Below are 22,334 nucleotides of genomic sequence, written 5' to 3'. Positions count from 1 at the left end.
GCATGGAGCAAGGCGGTGGCAGAAAGCAGAAGAGGGCCGGAGCAACAGCTAAGAAGGAGGAGAAGCGGCGGAAGGCATTCGAGAAAAGAAGGGAGGAGAAGGGCGAGGATGTGGAGGGGAGGCCACAGAGGTACAGAGGAGCACGAAAGGAGGTGGAGGAGGAGGAGGCGTTGAAGGACGCAGTCGCTAATGCACAACGACGGTGTACCATGAGGGGAACTGAGATGGACAAGAGACGGGGGCTGCTGAGTGGCGAACAGCTGGGAAGTGGCAAGTAACTATTTTGATGAAGGGTTATATATTTTTTGTTTTTTGTTTAGCTCTCATGGCCACTGTAACTTCCATAAATGTAAATGGGTTAAGGTACAGGAGAAAAATGAAGGGTTTACTGTATGTGTACAGGAGTGATATAATGTGCATACAGGAGTCAAATTGGGATGAGGGGAGAGTGGAGGTAATGAGGGAGGAATGGGAGGGTGAAATGTTTTATAATAATGGGGCGAGTAATGCAAGAGGGGTAGCAATACTAATTAAAAAGGATAAGGTGGATGACATAAGGGAGGTGTATAGGGATCAAGCAGGGAGGGTTTTGGCAATAGAATTTACGTATCGGAAAGTGGATTTCAGACTTATTAATATATATGTGCCTAATGTGGAAATGGATAAGAGGAGTATTATAGAGGAGGTGAAAGAGTTAATAGTGGGGAGGTGTATTGTCGTGGGGGACTTCAATATTAAATGTAGCAGATTAGACATCGGTAAGGGTGTAGAACTTAGAGGGGACAAGTCGAGAGCTATGCTATTGGAGATGATGGCAGACAAAGGCCTTGTGGATGTATGGAGATATGAGAATCCAGAGAAGAGAGAATTCACGAGGAGGCAGATGAGGGAGGGGGTGCTAAAGCAGAGTAGAATAGATTTAGTTTTAGTGCAGGCGGACAGCATTAGGTATATAGATAGATTTAGACATCATGGAAATAGTTTTAGCGATCACGATGGGGTAAGGTTTACAATTAAGATAGGGGGTGGGGAGGTAGGGGGGGGGGGGGTGGATCTTGAATGCGGGGTATGTCAGTGAAGAGGAGTACAGGCAGCAGATTAAGGGGCTGTTGGATAGAGATAATGAGAGGAGGGCAGGTTATGCAGAGTGCGACGGTATGGACAATGGAGTGGGGGAGAGATGGGAGAGAATGAAGAATGGGATTAAATCGATTAGTATTCGGTATAGCAAGAGGAGGAAAGAAAGGATGATGAGGGAAGAGAACGTTTTGAGGGAAAGATTGGGGGTGGAGTTAGGGAAGGCAGAGGATGAGGAAGGGTACAGCATGGAGAAGTATTTAGAGGTAAAGATGGAGCTGGATAGGTTTGAGAAGGAGAAGTGCAGGGGAGCAATTTTGAGGAGCAAGGCAAAATATACTCTGGAAGGTGAGAGGTGTACCGGTTTTTTTCTGGGTTTAGAAAAAAGAAAGCAGAGTAGGGCATATATTAATGAAATCAATAATAAGGATGGGGTGGCAACAGAGGATTATGTGGAGATATTGGAGAGGGTGCAAGAGTTTTATGGGGAGTTGTATAAAAAGGGGGGGGTAGATGAGGGTAGTATAGATGAGGTGTTGGATAGCGTGCAGAGCAAGGTGAGTGAGACGGATAGGGTGTGGTGTGATAGAGAAATAGGTGAATCAGAGGTGATAGAAGCAATTGGAGGTTTGACAAGTGGGAAAAGCCCAGGGAGTGACGGGATAGGGATTGAGTGGTACAAAGAGTATAAGAATGAGGTAGCACCAATTTTGGTGGAGGTGTTTAGAGGGATGGAGAGGACAGGGTTAGTACAGGATAGAATGGTGGAAGGGGTGATAACAATTTTATATAAGAAAGGTAGCAGACTAGATCTAGGGAATTATAGGCCGATTAGTTTAATGAATGTGGATTATAAGATCCTGACCAAAGTGTTAGCCAATAGGGTGAAGAGAGTAATCGGGGAGATAGTGCAGCCAACACAGAGTTATAGTGTACCGGGTAGGGATATAGCGGACACAATAGGGACAGTTAGGGATGTGATAGAGTATATGAAGAGGGATGGGATAGGGGGGGTAGTGGTGGGGATAGACTGGAACAAGGCGTTTGATAGGGTAGAGCACGAGTTTCTGTTTAGGGTGTTAGAGAAGTTTGGGTTTGGAGAGAAGCTGGTGGGATGGGTAAGGAGGTTATACGGGGGTGCACAGAGCTGTATAAAGGTGAATGGGGTTTTGACAGACAGGTTTGTGATAGGGAGGTCAGTGAGGCAGGGGTGTCCGCTGTCAGCACTACTGTATGCTATAGTGGTAGAGCCACTGGCTACACTCATTAAGGAAGATGACAGGGTGGAGGGGATAGTTTTGCCATATGGAGGGAGGTGTGTCATAAATCACTATGCAGATGACACAACAATCACGGTTAGGGATGGAGGGAGTGTGAGGAGGGTGTTGGAGTTGGTGGAGAAGTATGGTAGAGCATCAGGGGCAAAGATCAATAAAGACAAGTCCGAAATTATGTATATAGGAAGGGTAGAGAGAGTAGAGGTGGGGCTACGGGTGGAAGAGGCATACATGAGGGTGTTGGGTGTAAATTTGGGTGTGGATAGCGAGGGGGCTAGGAATGCCACATGGACAGGGGTGATAAGTAAAATAGGAACTATATGCAATGCATGGAGGGCGAGGAAGTTGAGGTTGAAAGGGAAGGTGGTTGTGGTGAATAGTATGTTGATGTCAATATGTGTGTATGTGATGAGTGTGATGGAAATGCCAGCATGGGTGATGAATGAGCTGAACAAAATTGTGTGTAACTTTATTTGGGAAGGGAAAGGGGTGAAGATTGCACAGAAAACACTTGTGGGGAGGAGAGGGAAGGGGGGTTTAAAGTTAATAGATCTGGAAATAAAAAGAAAAGCCATGAGAATTAGGACTGTGCAAAAATATATGATGGGAAGGTGTCAATATGGTTGGAAGGAAATGCTGAAAAAGTACATTAATGATGTGGGAGGGATGGGGGAGAATGGTTGGTTTATGGGGTTTAAGCCGTCAATGACGGTGGGGATACCTGAGTTTTACCGGGAGGTGTTGGAGGCGTGGAGATGTCTGTTACCTAAAATGGAATATGATTGCGATGAGATGCAGAGCTTTGTAAATCTGCCACTGTTTTTAAATGAAAAAATAAAATGTAACAACAGGACTTTGCATGTACCCCAATTTATGGAAGGTGGGATTAGGCAGGTGAGAGATGTGATGAATGAGGTGATCCCAGGATTCCTCAGAGGGAACTGTATTTATGATTCTGTATGTGAAGTGGAGGGGATGGAGTGTAGAGTAAAAGTAAGAAAGATTTATGAAAGGATTAAATTGAGCCTGCCAGTGGAGTGGGTCGACCTCATAAAGGGTGGGTGTGTAGGCCGGGAAGCAGGAGACTTGCCTGAGCTATATGTAATGGAGGAGGGGGTGAAGTGTAAAATGAAAAATATGTCTGTGAAGAAAGTATATGGATGGTTGATAGATGAGGTGTTTAAAGAGCCAGCAGCAGAAAGGGTGTGGAGGAGAGTGTTTGTGGGATATGAGGTGGGAAAAATATGGTCTAATATCAATGTGAAATATAACAGTATTGACTGTGATAACAATGATTTCCTCATGAGGCACAACAGAATCTATACTAATGTGGTCTTGCATGAAATTAATGAGGAGGTAAATGCTATGTGTGATGTCTGTGAAGGTGGCCGTGAGAGTTTTATTCATTATTTTCTGGAGTGTGACAGTTTGATGGAATTTTTCGAATTTCTTAAAACACTGCTGAAGGACAATTGGGCAATGGAGTTAGGCGTGGAGGATGGGTGGAGGACTTTATTTTTATTTGGGGTTGTTGGGAAGAGGAAGGGGGTGAATGTTGGTGTACTGAATTATGTCTTAAGTCATGCCCGGCACGCTGTAGTGCTTAGACGGAACTATGCACATTTTGAAGGGAGGACAGTGAATATTAAGCATCTGTTTAAAGCTATAATGAAAAGGGATGTAGGAATGGTGTGTAAATATGGCGGGGAGGAAGTAACAGACTTTTTCGTGAGTGGGAATTCACTGATAAAGGAAGTGGATGGGGGAGGCATTTGCTTTAATTGGGGAACGAATGTCGATGGGTGAGTCTGTGTTGATGTTATTGGAAATGGGGAAAAAAAAAATGTGGGAAATAGTAAGTAAAAGCATTGTGCTTGTAAACTTGTGAATTTGTGAACTGTAAAAAACATTAATAAAAAGATAAAAAAAAAAGGCGATGGACTAGAAATCTATTGGGTTCTCCCCGCGCAGGTTCCAATCCTGCCGACTACGGGCGGCCTTTTTGATCTGAGCGGATGAGATCGAGTTTCTTAGTCGTTCGCAAACGTCAGGGGCTGTCTTCGGTTGCGCTGAGGTTGACACATTTCTCGTTTTGGGGCCCTGAACCCTCACAGACAGAGACACCGACAAGGAGTGGAACCCTAACCACACTTGAAATACTTGCGCATTCATGGCCGCACCATTAAGGCAGTGGACGCGTTTGCCTTTTGAGGACGTGCTCTGCAAGGTTTGAGCCTAATCTGCTCAAGGAGTCAGGATGGCCGAGTGGTCTAAGGTGCTGCGTTCAGGTTGCAGTCTCTTCTGGAGGCGTGGGTTCGAATCCCACTTCTGACATCCGATGGGTCTTGCTGTGGGTTCACGGGGCGTATTTGATCCTTTGCATTCAAGCGTGGCGGCGCAATTTTTGGGTTGCCATTGTCAAGTCAGCGTAGCGTCGAGATTCCGAGCGAGCTGAAGAAATGGCAAAAGGTGAGGTGAAAACGTTGCAGACTGCTGAGCGGCCAGATGGAGTCGCGACGAGGGACATCCTGCACAAAGCCGCCGTGATGTGCTTTTTGTCATGTGGTGCTTTGATGTGGCCCCTCTCAAGCCAGCGTAGCGTCGGGGTTCCAATTTTCTTTTTGTCATGTGATGCTTTGATGTGGCCCCTCTCAAGCCAGCGTAGCGTCGAGTTTTCAATGTTCTTTTTGTCATGTGGTGCTGTGATGTGGCCTGGCGGCTGTCGGTTGTGTCTACGGTGGGGAACGCCTTGGCGTGACAAAGCAGAGACCGGTGTAGTCGTGGCCGAGTGGTTAAGGCGATGGACTAGAAATCTATTGGGTTCTCCCCGCGCAGGTTCCAATCCTGCCGACTACGGGCGGCCTTTTTGATCTGAGCGGATGAGATCGAGTTTCTTAGTCGTTCGCAAACGTCAGGGGCTGTCTTCGGTTGCGCTGAGGTTGACACATTTCTCGTTTTGGGGCCCTGAACCCTCACAGACAGAGACACCGACAAGGAGTGGAACCCTAACCACACTTGAAATACTTGCGCATTCATGGCCGCACCATTAAGGCAGTGGACGCGTTTGCCTTTTGAGGACGTGCTCTGCAAGGTTTGAGCCTAATCTGCTCAAGGAGTCAGGATGGCCGAGTGGTCTAAGGTGCTGCGTTCAGGTCGCAGTCTCTTCTGGAGGCGTGGGTTCGAATCCCACTTCTGACATCCGATGGGTCTTGCTGTGGGTTCACGGGGCGTATTTGATCCTTTGCATTCAAGCGTGGCGGCGCAATTTTTGGGTTGCCATTGTCAAGTCAGCGTAGCGTCGAGATTCCGAGCGAGCTGAAGAAATGGCAAAAGGTGAGGTGAAAACGTTGCAGACTGCTGAGCGGCCAGATGGAGTCGCGACGAGGGACATCCTGCACAAAGCCGCCGTGATGTGCTTTTTGTCATGTGGTGCTTTGATGTGGCCCCTCTCAAGCCAGCGTAGCGTCGGGGTTCCAATTTTCTTTTTGTCATGTGATGCTTTGATGTGGCCCCTCTCAAGCCAGCGTAGCGTCGAGTTTTCAATGTTCTTTTTGTCATGTGGTGCTGTGATGTGGCCTGGCGGCTGTCGGTTGTGTCTACGGTGGGGAACGCCTTGGCGTGACAAAGCAGAGACCGGTGTAGTCGTGGCCGAGTGGTTAAGGCGATGGACTAGAAATCTATTGGGTTCTCCCCGCGCAGGTTCCAATCCTGCCGACTACGGGCGGCCTTTTTGATCTGAGCGGATGAGATCGAGTTTCTTAGTCGTTCGCAAACGTCAGGGGCTGTCTTCGGTTGCGCTGAGGTTGACACATTTCTCGTTTTGGGGCCCTGAACCCTCACAGACAGAGACACCGACAAGGAGTGGAACCCTAACCACACTTGAAATACTTGCGCATTCATGGCCGCACCATTAAGGCAGTGGACGCGTTTGCCTTTTGAGGACGTGCTCTGCAAGGTTTGAGCCTAATCTGCTCAAGGAGTAAGGATGGCCGAGCGGTCTAAGGCGCTGCGTTCAGGTCGCAGTCTCTTCTGGAGGCGTGGGTTCGAATCCCACTTCTGACATCCCAAGGGTCTAGCTGTGGGTTCACGGGGCGTATTTGATCCTTTGCATTCAAGCGTGGCGGCGCAATTTTTGGGTTGCCATTGTCAAGTCAGCGTAGCGTCAAGATTCCGAGCGAGCTGAAGAAATGGCAAAAGGTGAGGTGAAAACGTTGCAGGCTGCCGAGCGGCCAGATGGAGTCGCGACGAGGGACATCCTGCACAAAGCCGCCGTGATGTGCTTTTTGTCCTGTGGTGCTTTGATGTGGCCCCTCTCAAGCCAGCGTAGCGTCGAGTTTTCAATGTTCTTTTTGTCATGTGGTGCTGTGATGTGGCCTGGCGGCTGTCGGTTGTGTCTACGGTGGGGAACACCTTGGCGTGACAACGCAGAGACTGGTGTAGTCGTGGCCGAGTGGTTAAGGCGATGGACTAGAAATCCATTGCGCCAAAGCTGGGGAACATTCGTCTACCTGGGGGGGGAAGAAAGGAAAGGAGAGGGGAGAAGGGGGGAAGAAGAAAAAGGAGGAAAAAAGAGGGAAAAAAGGAAAAAAGAGAGAAAAAAGGAGAGAAAAAGAGAAGGAAGGAATTATGGCCCAGACCTACATCACCAATGTTTTTTAAATGTTGAGGTATATCAGGAATCACAATTAAAACCTTATATTTCTATTTCTATAGACATATATATGGGATAAAAGTTAATCCCAAGGTTCTGGTTTGACTAAATTGTTGCCAGAAATTCAAGTGGTTATATTTTTTTTGTGGAAATCACCTAATCACTGTTTGGTTAATAACAAAACAATGATGATACTAATAACTGTTAAATGAATATTTAAAATTAAGTTGATGTATTTAGCAGAAACTTTTATCCACAAAACACACAAACGAAGCATAGGAAGATACATTTCTGTTGTGATCAAACTTTTATTTTCAGTCATCACAAAGCCATTATACAGAACAGTAGTGAATCCCTCCATTCACTTATTCAACAGTAACTATAGACAATAACTTAAATATATACAGAACAGTAGTGAATCCCTCCATTCACTTATTCAACAGTAACTATAGACAATAACTTAAATATATACAGAACAGTAGTGAATCCCTCCATTCACTTATTCAACAGTAACTATAGACAATAACTTAAATATATACAGAACAGTAGTGAATCCCTCCATTCACTTATTCAACAGTAACTATAGACAATAACAGAAAACATTAACAGAACTATTAACAACATTAAAGTGTTCAGTGTCCATGCCTCTGGGAGGGGGAGGGGTAGAGGGGCACTAGCCCAGTGTCCATGCCTCTGGGAGGGGGAGTAGAGGGGCACTAGCCCAGTGTCCATGCCTCTGGGAGGGGGAGTAGAGGGGCACTAGCCCAGTGTCCATGCCTCTGGGAGGGGGGTAGAGGGGCACTAGCCCAGCGTCCATGCCTCTGGGAGGGGGGTAGAGGGGCATCTACTTGTTTCATGTCCTCCAACCATTGCTCCTTGGGAACAGCCTCTACAGAGGGGCAGTACACAGTTCCTTTGTACTGACTGTGTCCAGTCTGGGCTGTCCTGAACTGCCCGCATTTCTTGCATGTGTTGTGGAGTACATGGCGGGTTAGTTTTCGGACCGGAGCAGGGCGTGCAGGGAAGATACCTACCAGGGCCTGTGGAGCAGCGACGAGGACAGGCACCTGTGAGGTCACCGGAGCCAGCACCAACAGACGAGGGGCCGAGGGTGGAGCAGGGAAGAGCTGACGCTGGGCATGCATCTTTATAGCCACCGGTGTTACATCTGTGGGCGGGACCTTTCTTTTCAACCGCGCCTGGCCCACGGTGCTGCAGGGCAGTTGGTACTGGAGAGCCGGGCCTGGGTGGGGGAGCGCAGATGGAAGGCGCACATTAGCAGGAGGGAGTGGGTTGGCTGCCGCAGACAAGCGACTGGGCAAGTTCAGCCCCTGCATTACCACAGCGTTGTCCTGCTTCTTCACCCTCTTGTTGTGCCACTGCACAAGGGTGGTGTGGCTTACATCCACCAGCTGCAGTGTGGTCTGCTGCATGACCGTCCCATTTGCCAAAATGCGCTGCCTGATTTTCCTGTAGTCATCCAGGATTAAACTCCATCTGGACACTGCACCAGTCCCCTTCTTCTTGGGAGAGCGATGGATGGCACAGAGCCTGACAAAGATCAGTTCAATCAGGCGGCAGCAATCAGGCCATTGGGCAAGCGGGGCAGTGGTGGTGAGTGCGTGCCTCTTCATGCTCTCCACCCCTGGAGTGAACTCCTGCCTCTTCTTTGGAGACCTGAACCTCCCTGTGTCCAGCCTGCTCTGGTGTCTGGCAGCAAAGGTAACCCTCTGCTGGTCGTAGTCCAGCAGGTTCTGCCACAGAGCAACAATGTTGCTTACCTACACAGAGAGAACACATGAGAAGACAAAAAGATGTGCAAGTGTGAACATTTTTGGCAGGGCACAGAGGGAATGTAGCAAGACAATGAATGTTATTGACCTGCTGGTTGGTGAGGGCCAGAGAGGACTGGTTCCTCAGCTCCACCAAACACTCAGCCAAGCTGTCTACTCTGTCTAAGCCCGGCATGCCAGAGTCATCCACAGCCTAAAAATAAATAAACAAAAATGAGCATCACAATGGAAGGTCAGTGAAGTGGGACAAAACGCAGATACATTGATTTTCTTAAGATACCAGGGAGGGAGCAGCCAGGGGGGTAGCAGGCAGGGAGGGAGCAGGCAGGATGTTAGTAGCCAGGGAGGCAGCAGGCAGGGAGGAAGCAGCCATGGAGGCAGGAGGCAGGGTGGGAGCAGGCATGGTGGGAGCAGCCATGGAGGCAGGAGGCAGGGTGGGAGCAGCCATGGAGGCAGGAGGCAGGGTGGGAGCAGGCAGGGTGGGAGCAGCCATGGAGGCAGGAGGCAGGATGGGAGCAGCCATGGAGGCAGGAGGCAGGATGGGAGCAGCCATGGAGGCAGGAGGCAGGATGGGAGCAGCCATGGAGGCAGGATGGGAGCAGCCATGGAGGCAGGAGGCATGGTGGGAGCAGCCATGGAGGCAGGAGGCAGGGTGGGAGCAGCCATGGAGGCAGGAGGCAGGGTGGGAGCAGGCAGGGTGGGAGCAGCCATGGAGGCAGGAGGCAGGATGGGAGCAGCCATGGAGGCAGGATGGGAGCAGCCATGGAGGCAGGAGGCAGGATGGGAGCAGCCATGGAGGCAGGAGGCAGGATGGGAGCAGCCATGGAGGCAGGATGGGAGCAGCCATGGAGGCAGGAGGCAGGATGGGAGCAGCCATGGAGGCAGGATGGGAGCAGCCATGGAGGCAGGAGGCAGGGTGGGAGCAGCCATGGAGGCAGAAGGCAGGATGGGAGCAGCCATGGAGGCAGGAGGCAGGATGGGAGCAGCCATGGAGGCAGGAGGCAGGGTGGGAGTAGAGAAGCTTGGGTCATCCAGGAGACTTGACACAGCAAGACTTGGTTCTTCCTGGAAGCCCTCATCTTCTTCTTCCTCGCCCTCATGAACATCCTCCAGCATGCCCTCTGTCTCCTCTGAGTCGGGGTTCACGTTGAGAGACTGCCCAGTCTGACTCAGCAGGTAGTCAACACCAAGCAGCTCTCCTATAAAATAGTACAGTCACACACATTATTAGCTGTATTTGTAGCATTCTATATAGATACTGTTTAATATCAGAGTAGTGTTTCTGTATCATGTTATGAGCAAGTAAGTGTATGGTTTGCTTTGGTAATGGGCATAGTAAAAATAAAGCCTTGTTGAACTTAAGTTAGAACACAGAAAACCCACAAACAGTATTATATATCCAGATATCAGCTTGACATACCAGTGTATTTGGCAGGTGGCGTGAAGGTTGGCACAAATGCCCGGCCAAACACTTTCAGGCTGTTGGTGTTTACACAGTGGGCCACACCCCCGGAGTAGGTGAGGAGGGACGATGGCTTGCTGGTCACTGCTGCAGTCCCCCGATCCTGGTTCCACCTATTTAGGCCTTCCAGGAGGTACAGCTGGAAATTCAGTGCATTTGCACTGGTTCCTGAAGAAAACATATAAATGATGTCGGCCAATTAAAAAAAGGTCTTGCTTTTCAATCTGAATAATGGTTTCATAAAAAAACATAAATGTATTGAAAACATTACACATAAGAGAGACACCAACCTGGAATGAACCTGTTTAGGTGGCAATGAAACGACTCCAGGGATGTGGACCCCCTGGCACAGCGGTACCTGGTCAGTACGACGCCCCCCTTGGTGGTGCTTCCAACCTCAGTGTACAGCTGCACCCCTGGCACGTCCTGGATGCACTTGACGTGGTGTTTCTGCACACGCCAGATGTGCTCCATGCGCACCTGGTCCAGCAGTGGCACCCCCATGAGGTCTCTACCTCTTGCACCCCCCAGTTCCTGCAGCAGCCGGTCGATGAGGCTGATGGTGGTCTCTTCGCCGCGTGTCTTCCTGCGGCAGTAGAGGCTCAGCTCCATCTTGGAGATCTTGGTGTCCACCACAAGATCCGTTATGGATGGCACACCCTCCTGCCTGAGCTGCGCTCTCTTTGCCTGCCGCAACAGAGTGAGGTCCCCTGCATCCCACTCAAAGATGCAGGCAGACAGAGAGCCCATAAAGGTGGGGTAGAGTGGGTGAGCATCGGTGGTGCAGCCGATAGCCATCCTCCTCATAAAGTGCCAGATGTCCAGCCGTATGTGGAGGTCTGGCCACTCTCCAAACCTGGTCTGCACCTTGCTTGGCCCCTCGCTTTTGCAGCAGCCACAGTCCACGTACAGCAGCACTGGGGGTGGAACAGCTGCCTGGCGGTACCGCTCCATCACACCAGACACCATGTGATCCAATCCCGGCCCCTCCTGCACTGTGAGGACACTGGTCAGGATCTGTCCAACCTCGTTCCCAAGGGAGGTCACCCAGAGAGCGGTCCCCTTGCCATGGCCAGACAGCTTCTTTGTGATCTAGAATGTGACAAAAGTTAATGTTTATATGAGAGTATATATTACATACATGGTAATGTACACAGTAATGTACAATTACACAGTCAAATGATGTATTACCTTTTTGGTTGAATCCATTTTTAAAATGGAGCCAAACATGGAGGTGATGCTGGCCTTGATGTGGTCCATGCGGGAGAGGATGTCCCTGCCGTACACAGACAGCAGCCAACGACTGGTGGGAATTTCGATGGGTTCAGGGGGCTCCTGGCAGACCACTGGGAACAGACTGGGTCGATCCACAAAGTCAGCACACTCCCCGAGATAGTGTGCCAACCGGGTCAGCCATTCCTCCCCATGGTTCTCCTTGAGCTGCTTCACCAGTCGTGTTGGACTGTTGCCAAGGGTCCTTTCCCGAAGCATCCGAATGACACGAATGTCACAAGCATACCTGACATGCCCATTGTTGGAGTGATTAGTTACATGTTTATGGAGGGTAATGTCAGTTGTTATAGGCTTCACAATCACCATCTTTTCAAAAATGCATTACTCACTTGCAGGTCAGGATGAGCCGGAACAAATTCTGGTGTGGCAGGTCCAGCTGGTCCCTGACAGTCTGACTGGTAGACAGAGTGGTCAGGAAACACACAGAGCACCTGAGTGTCTCTGTCACCATTAGGTAGTATCTGTCAATGTCAAGGACCTTCCGAGCTCTCCTGTGAATGCCAGCACCCGTCAACTGCTTCCCACAAGCTGGGCAGAACACCCTCACCCTCCAAAGGCGGTAGGGCATCCACACCATCAGCCGATGGGTGAAGAAGCGGTCGGGTGTTGGCGTTTGGTGATAAATCAGTGCTGGAACAGGGGGCTCATACCACAGCTTCAAATCTGGCCACAGTTTGCCAGAGTGAAAGAGGGTGTTGGATATCCACCTCTGATCTTGAACAGGGATTGACTTGCTCAGCTCACCCGGCAACCAGACAGAAGCTGTAGCCCCAGTAGCAGCTAGATGGATTTCTCCTGTCCCATCCTGTTTGGGAGACAACAGCAAATAAGAATATGTTTTTTTGCATTCAAAAAGGCTACTCTCAAGATGACTTGAAACATAACCAGACAAAAAGGAGACGCTGTACTCACAGTGGCTACTTCCAGGCTGGTGCTAACAGCAGGGCTGGGGGTCCTCACAGAGGCGGTAGACGGGGTCCTCAGTGAGGATGGAGGATGAGCAGGACTGGAGGTCCTCACAGAGGATGGAGGAGGAGCGGGGCTGGGGGTCTTCCTCGCCACAATATTGGGCTTCACTGAGGCAGACTGTGACCCACCAAAGCGTGATTTAGTGAACTGCAAGGGGAAACAGAGTTAATTTTGTTATTCAGCACATACAAAATGATTTATACAAAACATGAATAACTAAGAAAATATTTACCATTGACACACTCAGAGGGGACCGCAGGAAAGAAGGCTGGGCTGCAGCACCAGTGGACAAGTCTGAAGCCACAGACTGTGGTGCTTGAGGTGACTGTAATGTATCAGCAACAGCATTGTAAGAGACCTGAGATGCAAGATAGTCAGATGTAAAAAAATTATACATCACCTTAACAGCATGGAATCCACAATTACAGACCATGGACCCTCCAAATAGGGCGGTCTGTCCACGGGCCTGCATGGGGCATTCTCAATCTGAAACAATCAGAATAGTTATTCAGCCAGTCACTCAGTGTACAGTCCATTGTCTGATATTATCTGCACCATTGTATTGACCCTTTTTCATCAAGTGACCTGCAGACTAATGACTGTAAGAAGTAATAAGCACATATTTTGCAGTTCTTTACCTTTTGATAGAGGTCATGCCATTTCCGCTGCCTTGGGGCAGGTCTATTGCCTCCTCCAGCAGGCCAAACCCCTGAGCCAGCAAATGCCCTCAGCCTCGCCATCCACTCTCCATCTCCCATGGATTTATGGCTCTTAGGCTTGGTGCTCATCTAAAATAACAGAGACATATTAATAACCATAGTTACAACTATGTATGGAAGCATGGTGTGCTGAACCAACTTGTGCATACTCATAAGTACAGTAACATGAGCAAACTAGACTGCTAACGGTTTTTGTTTAGTTTTTAACAGCTTACTGTATCTACAATGATTGACATGTCATTCTTACCAAAGCTTCAGGTAGGATCATTATAAATTCCATTATTCTTTGCAGGTAGACCAACTTAAAATGAATGTAAGTAGCTACAGTAAAGGACTAGTTAATATTTACACTAAAACCGTAGAAGTTTAGACTAGGTACTGTAAGCAGACCCCGCAATGTCGACAAGTTAATACTGAATGTTGGTTACTGTACTGCACTGTCTGTACTGTAGCTAGCTAGGTAATCCATTGTGCTCTGCACGCGTGAGTTCGAATCTCATCCTCGTCGGCAAGTTATCTTTATGACATGTCCACCTTTGTCAATTGAAATTCTTCTGTCCGTTACTGCTCCTATTTAGTGGCCCCCTCCACCACTGCCTTTCCAGCAACTCTTTGATTCCTTCCTCAGCTCCTGACTATATTCCTTTTCACAATTGTGCCTGTCGTCACCTGCTTTTCTCCATGTTTTGTGAAATGGAAGGTTCTTTCACCACCGTGGGCCCAGTGCTGTAAATGACGAGGTGGCTGAGTGGTTAAGGCAATGTACTGCTAATCCATTGTGCTCTGCACGCGTGAGTTCGAATCTCAACTTTGTTGGCAAGTTATCGTCATGACATGTCCACCTTTGTCAATTAAAATTCTTCTGTCCCTCAACCCTTACTGCTCCTATTTAGTGCCCCCCTCCACCACTGCCTTTCCAGAAACTCTTTGATTCCTTCCTCAGTTCATGACTATATTCCTTTTCACAATTGTGCCTGTCGTCACCTGCTTTTCTCCATGTTTTGTGAAATGGAAGGTTCTTTCACCACCGTGGGCCCAGTGCTGTAAATGACGAGGTGGCCGAGTGGTTAAGGCGATGGACTGCTAATCCATTGTGCTCTGCACGCGTGAGTTCGAATCTCAACTTCGTTGGCAAGTTATCGTCATGACAAGTCCACCTTTGTCAATTAAAATTCTTCTGTCCCTCAACCCTTACTGCTCCTATTTAGTGCCCCCCTCCACCACTGCCTTTCCAGAAACTCTTTGATTCCTTCCTCAGCTCCTGACTATATTCCTTTTCACAATTGTGCCTGTCGTCACCTGCTTTTCTCCATGTTTTGTGAAATGGAAGGTTCTTTCACCACCGTGGGCCCAGTGCTGTAAATGACGAGGTGGCCGAGTGGTTAAGGCGATGGACTCCTAATCCATTGTGCTCTGCACGCGTGAGTTCGAATCTCAACTTCGTTGGCAAGTTATCGTCATGACAAGTCCACCTTTGTCAATTAAAATTCTTCTGTCCCTTACTGCTCCTATTTAGTGCCCCCCTCCACCACTGCCTTTCCAGCAACTCTTTGATTCCTTCCTCAGCTCCTGACTATATTCCTTTTCACAATTGTGCCTGTCGTCACCTGCTTTTCTCCATGTTTTGTGAAATGGAAGGTTCTTTCACCACCGTGGGCCCAGTGCTGTAAATGACGAGGTGGCCGAGTGGTTAAGGCGATGGACTGCTAATCCATTGTGCTCTGCAAGCGTGAGTTCGAATTTCATCCTCTTAGGCAAGTTATCTTTATGACATGTCCACCTTTGTCAATTGAAATTCTTCTGTCCGTTACTGCTCCTATTTAGTGGCCCCCTCCACCACTGCCTTTCCAGCAACTCTTTGATTCCTTCCTCAGCTCCTGACTATATTCCTTTTCACAATTGTGCCTGTCGTCACCTGCTTTTCTCCATGTTTTGTGAAATGGAAGGTTCTTTCACCACCGTGGGCCCAGTGCTGTAAATGACGAGGTGGCTGAGTGGTTAAGGCAATGTACTGCTAATCCATTGTGCTCTGCACGCGTGAGTTCGAATCTCAACTTTGTTGGCAAGTTATCGTCATGACATGTCCACCTTTGTCAATTAAAATTCTTCTGTCCCTCAACCCTTACTGCTCCTATTTAGTGCCCCCCTCCACCACTGCCTTTCCAGAAACTCTTTGATTCCTTCCTCAGTTCATGACTATATTCCTTTTCACAATTGTGCCTGTCGTCACCTGCTTTTCTCCATGTTTTGTGAAATGGAAGGTTCTTTCACCACCGTGGGCCCAGTGCTGTAAATGACGAGGTGGCCGAGTGGTTAAGGCGATGGACTGCTAATCCATTGTGCTCTGCACGCGTGAGTTCGAATCTCAACTTCGTTGGCAAGTTATCGTCATGACAAGTCCACCTTTGTCAATTAAAATTCTTCTGTCCCTCAACCCTTACTGCTCCTATTTAGTGCCCCCCTCCACCACTGCCTTTCCAGAAACTCTTTGATTCCTTCCTCAGCTCCTGACTATATTCCTTTTCACAATTGTGCCTGTCGTCACCTGCTTTTCTCCATGTTTTGTGAAATGGAAGGTTCTTTCACCACCGTGGGCCCAGTGCTGTAAATGACGAGGTGGCCGAGTGGTTAAGGCGATGGACTGCTAATCCATTGTGCTCTGCACGCGTGAGTTCGAATCTCAACTTCGTTGGCAAGTTATCGTCATGACAAGTCCACCTTTGTCAATTAAAATTCTTCTGTCCCTTACTGCTCCTATTTAGTGCCCCCCTCCACCACTGCCTTTCCAGCAACTCTTTGATTCCTTCCTCAGCTCCTGACTATATTCCTTTTCACAATTGTGCCTGTCGTCACCTGCTTTTCTCCATGTTTTGTGAAATGGAAGGTTCTTTCACCACCGTGGGCCCAGTGCTGTAAATGACGAGGTGGCCGAGTGGTTAAGGCGATGGACTGCTAATCCATTGTGCTCTGCAAGCGTGAGTTCGAATTTCATCCTCTTAGGCAAGTTATCTTTATGACATGTCCACCTTTGTCAATTGAAATTCTTCTGTCCCTTACTGCTCCTATTTAGAGCCCCCCTCCACCACTGCCTTTCCAGCAACTCTTTGATTCCTTCCTCAGCTCCTGACTATATTCCTTTTCACAATTGTGCCTGTCGTCACCTGCTTTTCTCCATGTTTTGTGAAATGGAAGGTTCTTTCACCACCGTGGGCCCTGTGCTGTAAATGACGAGGTGGCCGAGTGGTTAAGGCGATGGACTGCTAATCCATTGTGCTCTGCACGCGTGACTTCGACGCTCATCCTCTTAGGCAAGTTATCTTTATGACATGTTTACCTTTGTCAATTGAAATTCTTCTGTCCCTTACTGCTCCTATTTAGTGCCCCCCTCCACCACTGCCTTTCCAGCAACTCTTTGATTCCTTCCTCAGCTCCTGACTATATTCCTTTTCACAATTGTGCCTGTCGTCACCTGCTTTTCTCCATGTTTTGTGAAATGGAAGGTTCTTTCACCACCGTGGGCCCAGTGCTGTAAATGACGAGGTGGCCGAGTGGTTAAGGCGATGGACTGCTAATCCATTGTGCTCTGCACGCGTGAGTTCGAATCTCATCCTCGTCGGCAAGTTATCTTTATGACATGTCCACCTTTGTCAATTGAAATTCTTCTGTCCCTTACTGCTCCTATTTAGTGCCCCCCTCCACCACTGCCTTTCCAGCAACTCTTTGATTCCTTCCTCAGCTCCTGACTATATTCCTTTTCACAATTGTGCCTGTCGTCACCTGCTTTTCTCCATGTTTTGTGAAATGGAAGGTTCTTTCACCACCGTGGGCCCAGTGCTGTAAATGATGAGGTGGCCGAGTGGTTAAGGCGATGGACTGCTAATCCATTGTGCTCTGCACGCGTGAGTTCGAATCTCAACTTCGTTGGCAAGTTATCGTCATGACAAGTCCACCTTTGTCAATTAAAATTCTTCTGTCCCTCAACCCTTACTGCTCCTATTTAGTGCCCCCCTCCACCACTGCCTTTCCAGAAACTCTTTGATTCCTTCCTCAGTTCATGACTATATTCCTTTTCACAATTGTGCCTGTCGTCACCTGCTTTTCTCCATGTTTTGTGAAATGGAAGGTTCTTTCACCACCGTGGGCCCAGTGCTGTAAATGACGAGGTGGCCGAGTGGTTAAGGCGATGGACTGCTAATCCATTGTGCTCTGCACGCGTGAGTTCGAATCTCAACTTCGTTGGCAAGTTATCGTCATGACAAGTCCACCTTTGTCAATTAAAATTCTTCTGTCCCTTACTGCTCCTATTTAGTGCCCCCCTCCACCACTGCCTTTCCAGCAACTCTTTGATTCCTTCCTCAGCTCCTGACTATATTCCTTTTCACAATTGTGCCTGTCGTCACCTGCTTTTCTCCATGTTTTGTGAAATGGAAGGTTCTTTCACCACCGTGGGCCCAGTGCTGTAAATGACGAGGTGGCCGAGTGGTTAAGGCGATGGACTGCTAATCCATTGTGCTCTGCAAGCGTGAGTTCGAATTTCATCCTCTTAGGCAAGTTATCTTTATGACATGTCCACCTTTGTCAATTGAAATTCTTCTGTCCCTTACTGCTCCTATTTAGAGCCCCCCTCCACCACTGCCTTTCCAGCAACTCTTTGATTCCTTCCTCAGCTCCTGACTATATTCCTTTTCACAATTGTGCCTGTCGTCACCTGCTTTTCTCCATGTTTTGTGAAATGGAAGGTTCTTTCACCACCGTGGGCCCTGTGCTGTAAATGACGAGGTGGCCGAGTGGTTAAGGCGATGGACTGCTAATCCATTGTGCTCTGCACGCGTGACTTCGACGCTCATCCTCTTAGGCAAGTTATCTTTATGACATGTTTACCTTTGTCAATTGAAATTCTTCTGTCCCTTACTGCTCCTATTTAGTGCCCCCCTCCACCACTGCCTTTCCAGCAACTCTTTGATTCCTTCCTCAGCTCCTGACTATATTCCTTTTCACAATTGTGCCTGTCGTCACCTGCTTTTCTCCATGTTTTGTGAAATGGAAGGTTCTTTCACCACCGTGGGCCCAGTGCTGTAAATGACGAGGTGGCCGAGTGGTTAAGGCGATGGACTGCTAATCCATTGTGCTCTGCACGCGTGAGTTCGAATCTCATCCTCGTCGGCAAGTTATCTTTATGACATGTCCACCTTTGTCAATTGAAATTCTTCTGTCCCTTACTGCTCCTATTTAGTGCCCCCCTCCACCACTGCCTTTCCAGCAACTCTTTGATTCCTTCCTCAGCTCCTGACTATATTCCTTTTCACAATTGTGCCTGTCGTCACCTGCTTTTCTCCATGTTTTGTGAAATGGAAGGTTCTTTCACCACCGTGGGCCCAGTGCTGTAAATGATGAGGTGGCCGAGTGGTTAAGGCGATGGACTGCTAATCCATTGTGCTCTGCACGCGTGAGTTCGAATCTCAACTTCGTTGGCAAGTTATCGTCATGACAAGTCCACCTTTGTCAATTAAAATTCTTCTGTCCCTCAACCCTTACTGCTCCTATTTAGTGCCCCCCTCCACCACTGCCTTTCCAGAAACTCTTTGATTCCTTCCTCAGTTCATGACTATATTCCTTTTCACAATTGTGCCTGTCGTCACCTGCTTTTCTCCATGTTTTGTGAAATGGAAGGTTCTTTCACCACCGTGGGCCCAGTGCTGTAAATGACGAGGTGGCCGAGTGGTTAAGGCGATGGACTGCTAATCCATTGTGCTCTGCACGCGTGAGTTCGAATCTCAACTTCGTTGGCAAGTTATCGTCATGACAAGTCCACCTTTGTCAATTAAAATTCTTCTGTCCCTTACTGCTCCTATTTAGTGCCCCCCTCCACCACTGCCTTTCCAGCAACTCTTTGATTCCTTCCTCAGCTCCTGACTATATTCCTTTTCACAATTGTGCCTGTCGTCACCTGCTTTTCTCCATGTTTTGTGAAATGGAAGGTTCTTTCACCACCGTGGGCCCAGTGCTGTAAATGACGAGGTGGCCGAGTGGTTAAGGCGATGGACTGCTAATCCATTGTGCTCTGCAAGCGTGAGTTCGAATTTCATCCTCTTAGGCAAGTTATCTTTATGACATGTCCACCTTTGTCAATTGAAATTCTTCTGTCCCTTACTGCTCCTATTTAGAGCCCCCCTCCACCACTGCCTTTCCAGCAACTCTTTGATTCCTTCCTCAGCTCCTGACTATATTCCTTTTCACAATTGTGCCTGTCGTCACCTGCTTTTCTCCATGTTTTGTGAAATGGAAGGTTCTTTCACCACCGTGGGCCCTGTGCTGTAAATGACGAGGTGGCCGAGTGGTTAAGGCGATGGACTGCTAATCCATTGTGCTCTGCACGCGTGACTTCGACGCTCATCCTCTTAGGCAAGTTATCTTTATGACATGTCCACCTTTGTCAATTGAAATTCTTCTGTCCCTTACTGCTCCTATTTAGTGCCCCCCTCCACCACTGCCTTTCCAGCAACTCTTTGATTCCTTCCTCAGCTCCTGACTATATTCCTTTTCACAATTGTGCCTGTCGTCACCTGCTTTTCTCCATGTTTTGTGAAATGGAAGGTTCTTTCACCACCGTGGGCCCAGTGCTGTAAATGACGAGGTGGCCGAGTGGTTAAGGCGATGGACTGCTAATCCATTGTGCTCTGCACGCGTGAGTTCGAATCTCATCCTCGTCGGCAAGTTATCTTTATGACATGTCCACCTTTGTCAATTGAAATTCTTCTGTCCCTTACTGCTCCTATTTAGTGCCCCCCTCCACCACTGCCTTTCCAGCAACTCTTTTGATTCCTTCCTCAGCTCCTGACTATATTCCTTTTCACAATTGTGCCTGTCGTCACCTGCTTTTCTCCATGTTTTGTGAAATGGAAGGTTCTTTCACCACCGTGGGCCCAGTGCTGTAAATGATGAGGTGGCCGAGTGGTTAAGGCGATGGACTGCTAATCCATTGTGCTCTGCACGCGTGAGTTCGAATCTCAACTTCGTTGGCAAGTTATCGTCATGACAAGTCCACCTTTGTCAATTAAAATTCTTCTGTCCCTCAACCCTTACTGCTCCTATTTAGTGCCCCCCTCCACCACTGCCTTTCCAGAAACTCTTTGATTCCTTCCTCAGTTCATGACTATATTCCTTTTCACAATTGTGCCTGTCGTCACCTGCTTTTCTCCATGTTTTGTGAAATGGAAGGTTCTTTCACCACCGTGGGCCCAGTGCTGTAAATGACGAGGTGGCCGAGTGGTTAAGGCGATGGACTGCTAATCCATTGTGCTCTGCACGCGTGAGTTCGAATCTCAACTTCGTTGGCAAGTTATCGTCATGACAAGTCCACCTTTGTCAATTAAAATTCTTCTGTCCCTTACTGCTCCTATTTAGTGCCCCCCTCCACCACTGCCTTTCCAGCAACTCTTTGATTCCTTCCTCAGCTCCTGACTATATTCCTTTTCACAATTGTGCCTGTCGTCACCTGCTTTTCTCCATGTTTTGTGAAATGGAAGGTTCTTTCACCACCGTGGGCCCAGTGCTGTAAATGACGAGGTGGCCGAGTGGTTAAGGCGATGGACTGCTAATCCATTGTGCTCTGCATGCGTGAGTTCAAATCTCATCCTCGTCGGCAAGTTATCGTCATGACATGTCCACCTTTGTTTCAGCCTAAACCATACAACGGAACGTTAAATCCAATTCAACCAACACAATTGCTACCAAGACAAACACAGCAGTAGTCTAGTACTGTAACGTAGTAGTACAATTTACCGGGGCAGCTTCTCGGATTTTGCGTTGTTACTGACGCTTATTATGAACTTGCGATTTTCCACTAAATAAATGTCAAGCTTATTTATGTTTTGGGGGGCATATTTTCAGTTAGCAGATGGTACTGTTTGAATCGCAATTCCATCTTCTATTCTACAGTACTGCCGGTAACGTCGTAGAATAATCTTCAAAGGGGGTTCTTTATTCATGAATTAATGCAATGAGTAGGCTAAATGCATGAAAATATCACGAGAAGGGAAAAACTTAAAACGACGTTTACGTCATAGAGATTAGGTCAATTTTTACACCGGTCTGCCAAATTTATTCGTTTTGATTCAACGATGAGGATGCCTTTTGCAGGGGAAATGAGAAGATCTATTTCATTCTACACTTCACTCGTATTTTCAGTTGTAAATGATCAGCAAAAAAAAAAGCTTTTAAATCTATGTAATCTTTATAAATAATAAGTATGCATTTTTATATAAAATATACAGAAATATCAGTTTTAAAAATGTCATTCAAAAACGGACCCCTGTGCAACCGACGCAAGCAAGCACAAACTACAATTTCCCCAGAAAGTGTACCCTCTCTAGTTAACTTTAGTTTATTACATACTGTATTCTGGAATGTATATTTCATAAAGTAACAATTTCAGCATCCCACCTGACTGGCTGCAGCAGTCCCGGTCAACATAGATAGCCTCAGGCTCAGCTTGTCCAGCATTCTCATAACGTGTGACGATGCCCTGGCACAACTCTTCCAGCCCTGCACCTTCACCTGTCGTCAGAACACTGTTCAGAACCTGGCCAAGCTCGATGTTGGACATCCATGCAGCGGAGTCCCCTATACTGCCAGCCAGCTTCTTGGTGATCTGAAAAACACAAAAACAGAACATTCTAAAAAAAACTGTACAAGCTTACTAAAACTAGAGAGGGTACAATTTCTGGGGAAATTGTAGGGTGTGCTTGCTTGCGTCAGTTGGACAGGGGTCCGTTTTTTAATGACATTTTTACAACTGATATTTTTGTATTTTATATAAAAATGCATACTTATTATTTATAAAGATTACATAGATTTAAACGCATTTTTTTTTGCTGCTCATTTACAACTGAAAATACGAGTGAAGTGTAGAATGAAATGGATGTCTTCTCATTTCCCCAAGAGGCAGCCTCATCGTTGAATCAAAATGAATTTGGCAGACCGGTGTACAAATTGACCTAATCTCTATGACTTAAACGTCCTTTTAAGTTTTTCCCTTCTCGTGATATTTTCATGCATTTAGCCTACTCATTGCATTCATTCATTAATAAAGAA

General features: G+C 47.8%; 2 protein-coding genes and 10 non-coding genes across 12 annotated transcripts; 10 read left to right on the top strand and 2 right to left on the bottom strand.

The window, feature by feature from the left end:
- Window positions 1-2,156: 2,156 nt before the first annotated feature.
- LOC134010139 (uncharacterized) lies at window positions 2,157-9,154 on the bottom strand. The gene is made up of 3 exons (XM_062450006.1): window positions 8,887-9,154; window positions 8,040-8,786; window positions 2,157-2,183 (listed from the first exon to the last, which is right to left on the bottom strand). Exons 1-3 carry the CDS (start codon window positions 8,971-8,973, stop codon window positions 2,157-2,159), a joined length of 861 nt encoding a protein of 286 aa, XP_062305990.1. The 5' UTR covers window positions 8,974-9,154.
- Window positions 4,606-4,688, top strand: trnal-cag (transfer RNA leucine (anticodon CAG)). The gene has a single exon. It is a non-coding gene; the product is annotated as a tRNA-Leu (tRNA).
- Window positions 5,129-5,210, top strand: trnas-aga (transfer RNA serine (anticodon AGA)). The gene has a single exon. It is a non-coding gene; the product is annotated as a tRNA-Ser (tRNA).
- trnal-cag (transfer RNA leucine (anticodon CAG)) lies at window positions 5,470-5,552 on the top strand. The gene has a single exon. It is a non-coding gene; the product is annotated as a tRNA-Leu (tRNA).
- Window positions 5,993-6,074, top strand: trnas-aga (transfer RNA serine (anticodon AGA)). Its single transcript has one exon. It is a non-coding gene; the product is annotated as a tRNA-Ser (tRNA).
- On the top strand, window positions 6,334-6,416 carry trnal-cag (transfer RNA leucine (anticodon CAG)). The gene has a single exon. It is a non-coding gene; the product is annotated as a tRNA-Leu (tRNA).
- Window positions 8,981-12,662, bottom strand: LOC134010138 (uncharacterized). Its single transcript, XM_062450005.1, has 8 exons — window positions 12,466-12,662; window positions 11,883-12,358; window positions 11,452-11,779; window positions 10,551-11,352; window positions 10,219-10,428; window positions 9,783-9,997; window positions 9,047-9,068; window positions 8,981-8,991 (listed from the first exon to the last, which is right to left on the bottom strand). Exons 2-8 carry the CDS (start codon window positions 12,128-12,130, stop codon window positions 8,981-8,983), a joined length of 1,836 nt encoding a protein of 611 aa, XP_062305989.1. The 5' UTR covers window positions 12,131-12,358; window positions 12,466-12,662.
- Window positions 12,663-14,605: 1,943 nt separating this feature from the next.
- Window positions 14,606-14,687, top strand: trnar-ccu (transfer RNA arginine (anticodon CCU)). The gene has a single exon. It is a non-coding gene; the product is annotated as a tRNA-Arg (tRNA).
- A 2,088-nt stretch (window positions 14,688-16,775) lies between these two features.
- On the top strand, window positions 16,776-16,857 carry trnas-gcu (transfer RNA serine (anticodon GCU)). Its single transcript has one exon. It is a non-coding gene; the product is annotated as a tRNA-Ser (tRNA).
- Window positions 16,858-18,322: 1,465 nt separating this feature from the next.
- trnas-gcu (transfer RNA serine (anticodon GCU)) lies at window positions 18,323-18,404 on the top strand. Its single transcript has one exon. It is a non-coding gene; the product is annotated as a tRNA-Ser (tRNA).
- A 1,465-nt stretch (window positions 18,405-19,869) lies between these two features.
- On the top strand, window positions 19,870-19,951 carry trnas-gcu (transfer RNA serine (anticodon GCU)). The gene has a single exon. It is a non-coding gene; the product is annotated as a tRNA-Ser (tRNA).
- An 850-nt stretch (window positions 19,952-20,801) lies between these two features.
- Window positions 20,802-20,883, top strand: trnas-gcu (transfer RNA serine (anticodon GCU)). Its single transcript has one exon. It is a non-coding gene; the product is annotated as a tRNA-Ser (tRNA).
- The last annotated feature ends 1,451 nt before the right edge of the window (window positions 20,884-22,334 follow it).

This window comes from Osmerus eperlanus, chromosome 23 (assembly GCF_963692335.1).
Source record: "Osmerus eperlanus chromosome 23, fOsmEpe2.1, whole genome shotgun sequence".
Lineage (NCBI taxonomy): Eukaryota > Metazoa > Chordata > Actinopteri > Osmeriformes > Osmeridae > Osmerus > Osmerus eperlanus.
The sequence above is the reverse complement of the archived record's forward strand: the minus strand, read 5'-3'. Positions and strand labels throughout refer to the sequence as shown.

Excerpts from the sequence above, each read along its gene's own strand:
- LOC134010139 (XM_062450006.1), bottom strand. The coding sequence starts at position 8,973 with ATGCCGGGCTTAGACAGAGTAGACAGCTTGGCTGAGTGTTTGGTGGAG. Across the intron at positions 8,787-8,886 it reads TGGCCCTCACCAACCAGCAG|GTAAGCAACATTGTTGCTCT; the intron begins GTCAATAACATT and ends CTCTCTGTGTAG. Across the intron at positions 2,184-8,039 it reads TCGCTGCTCCACAGGCCCTG|CTTCTCTCCAAACCCAAACT; the intron begins GTAGGTATCTTC and ends CCATCCCACCAG.
- LOC134010138 (XM_062450005.1), bottom strand. The coding sequence starts at position 12,130 with ATGGTGTGGATGCCCTACCGCCTTTGGAGGGTGAGGGTGTTCTGCCCA. Across the intron at positions 11,780-11,882 it reads CGGCTCATCCTGACCTGCAA|GTATGCTTGTGACATTCGTG; the intron begins GTGAGTAATGCA and ends TGGGCATGTCAG. Across the intron at positions 9,998-10,218 it reads GCCACCTGCCAAATACACTG|GAGAGCTGCTTGGTGTTGAC; the intron begins GTATGTCAAGCT and ends ACTATTTTATAG.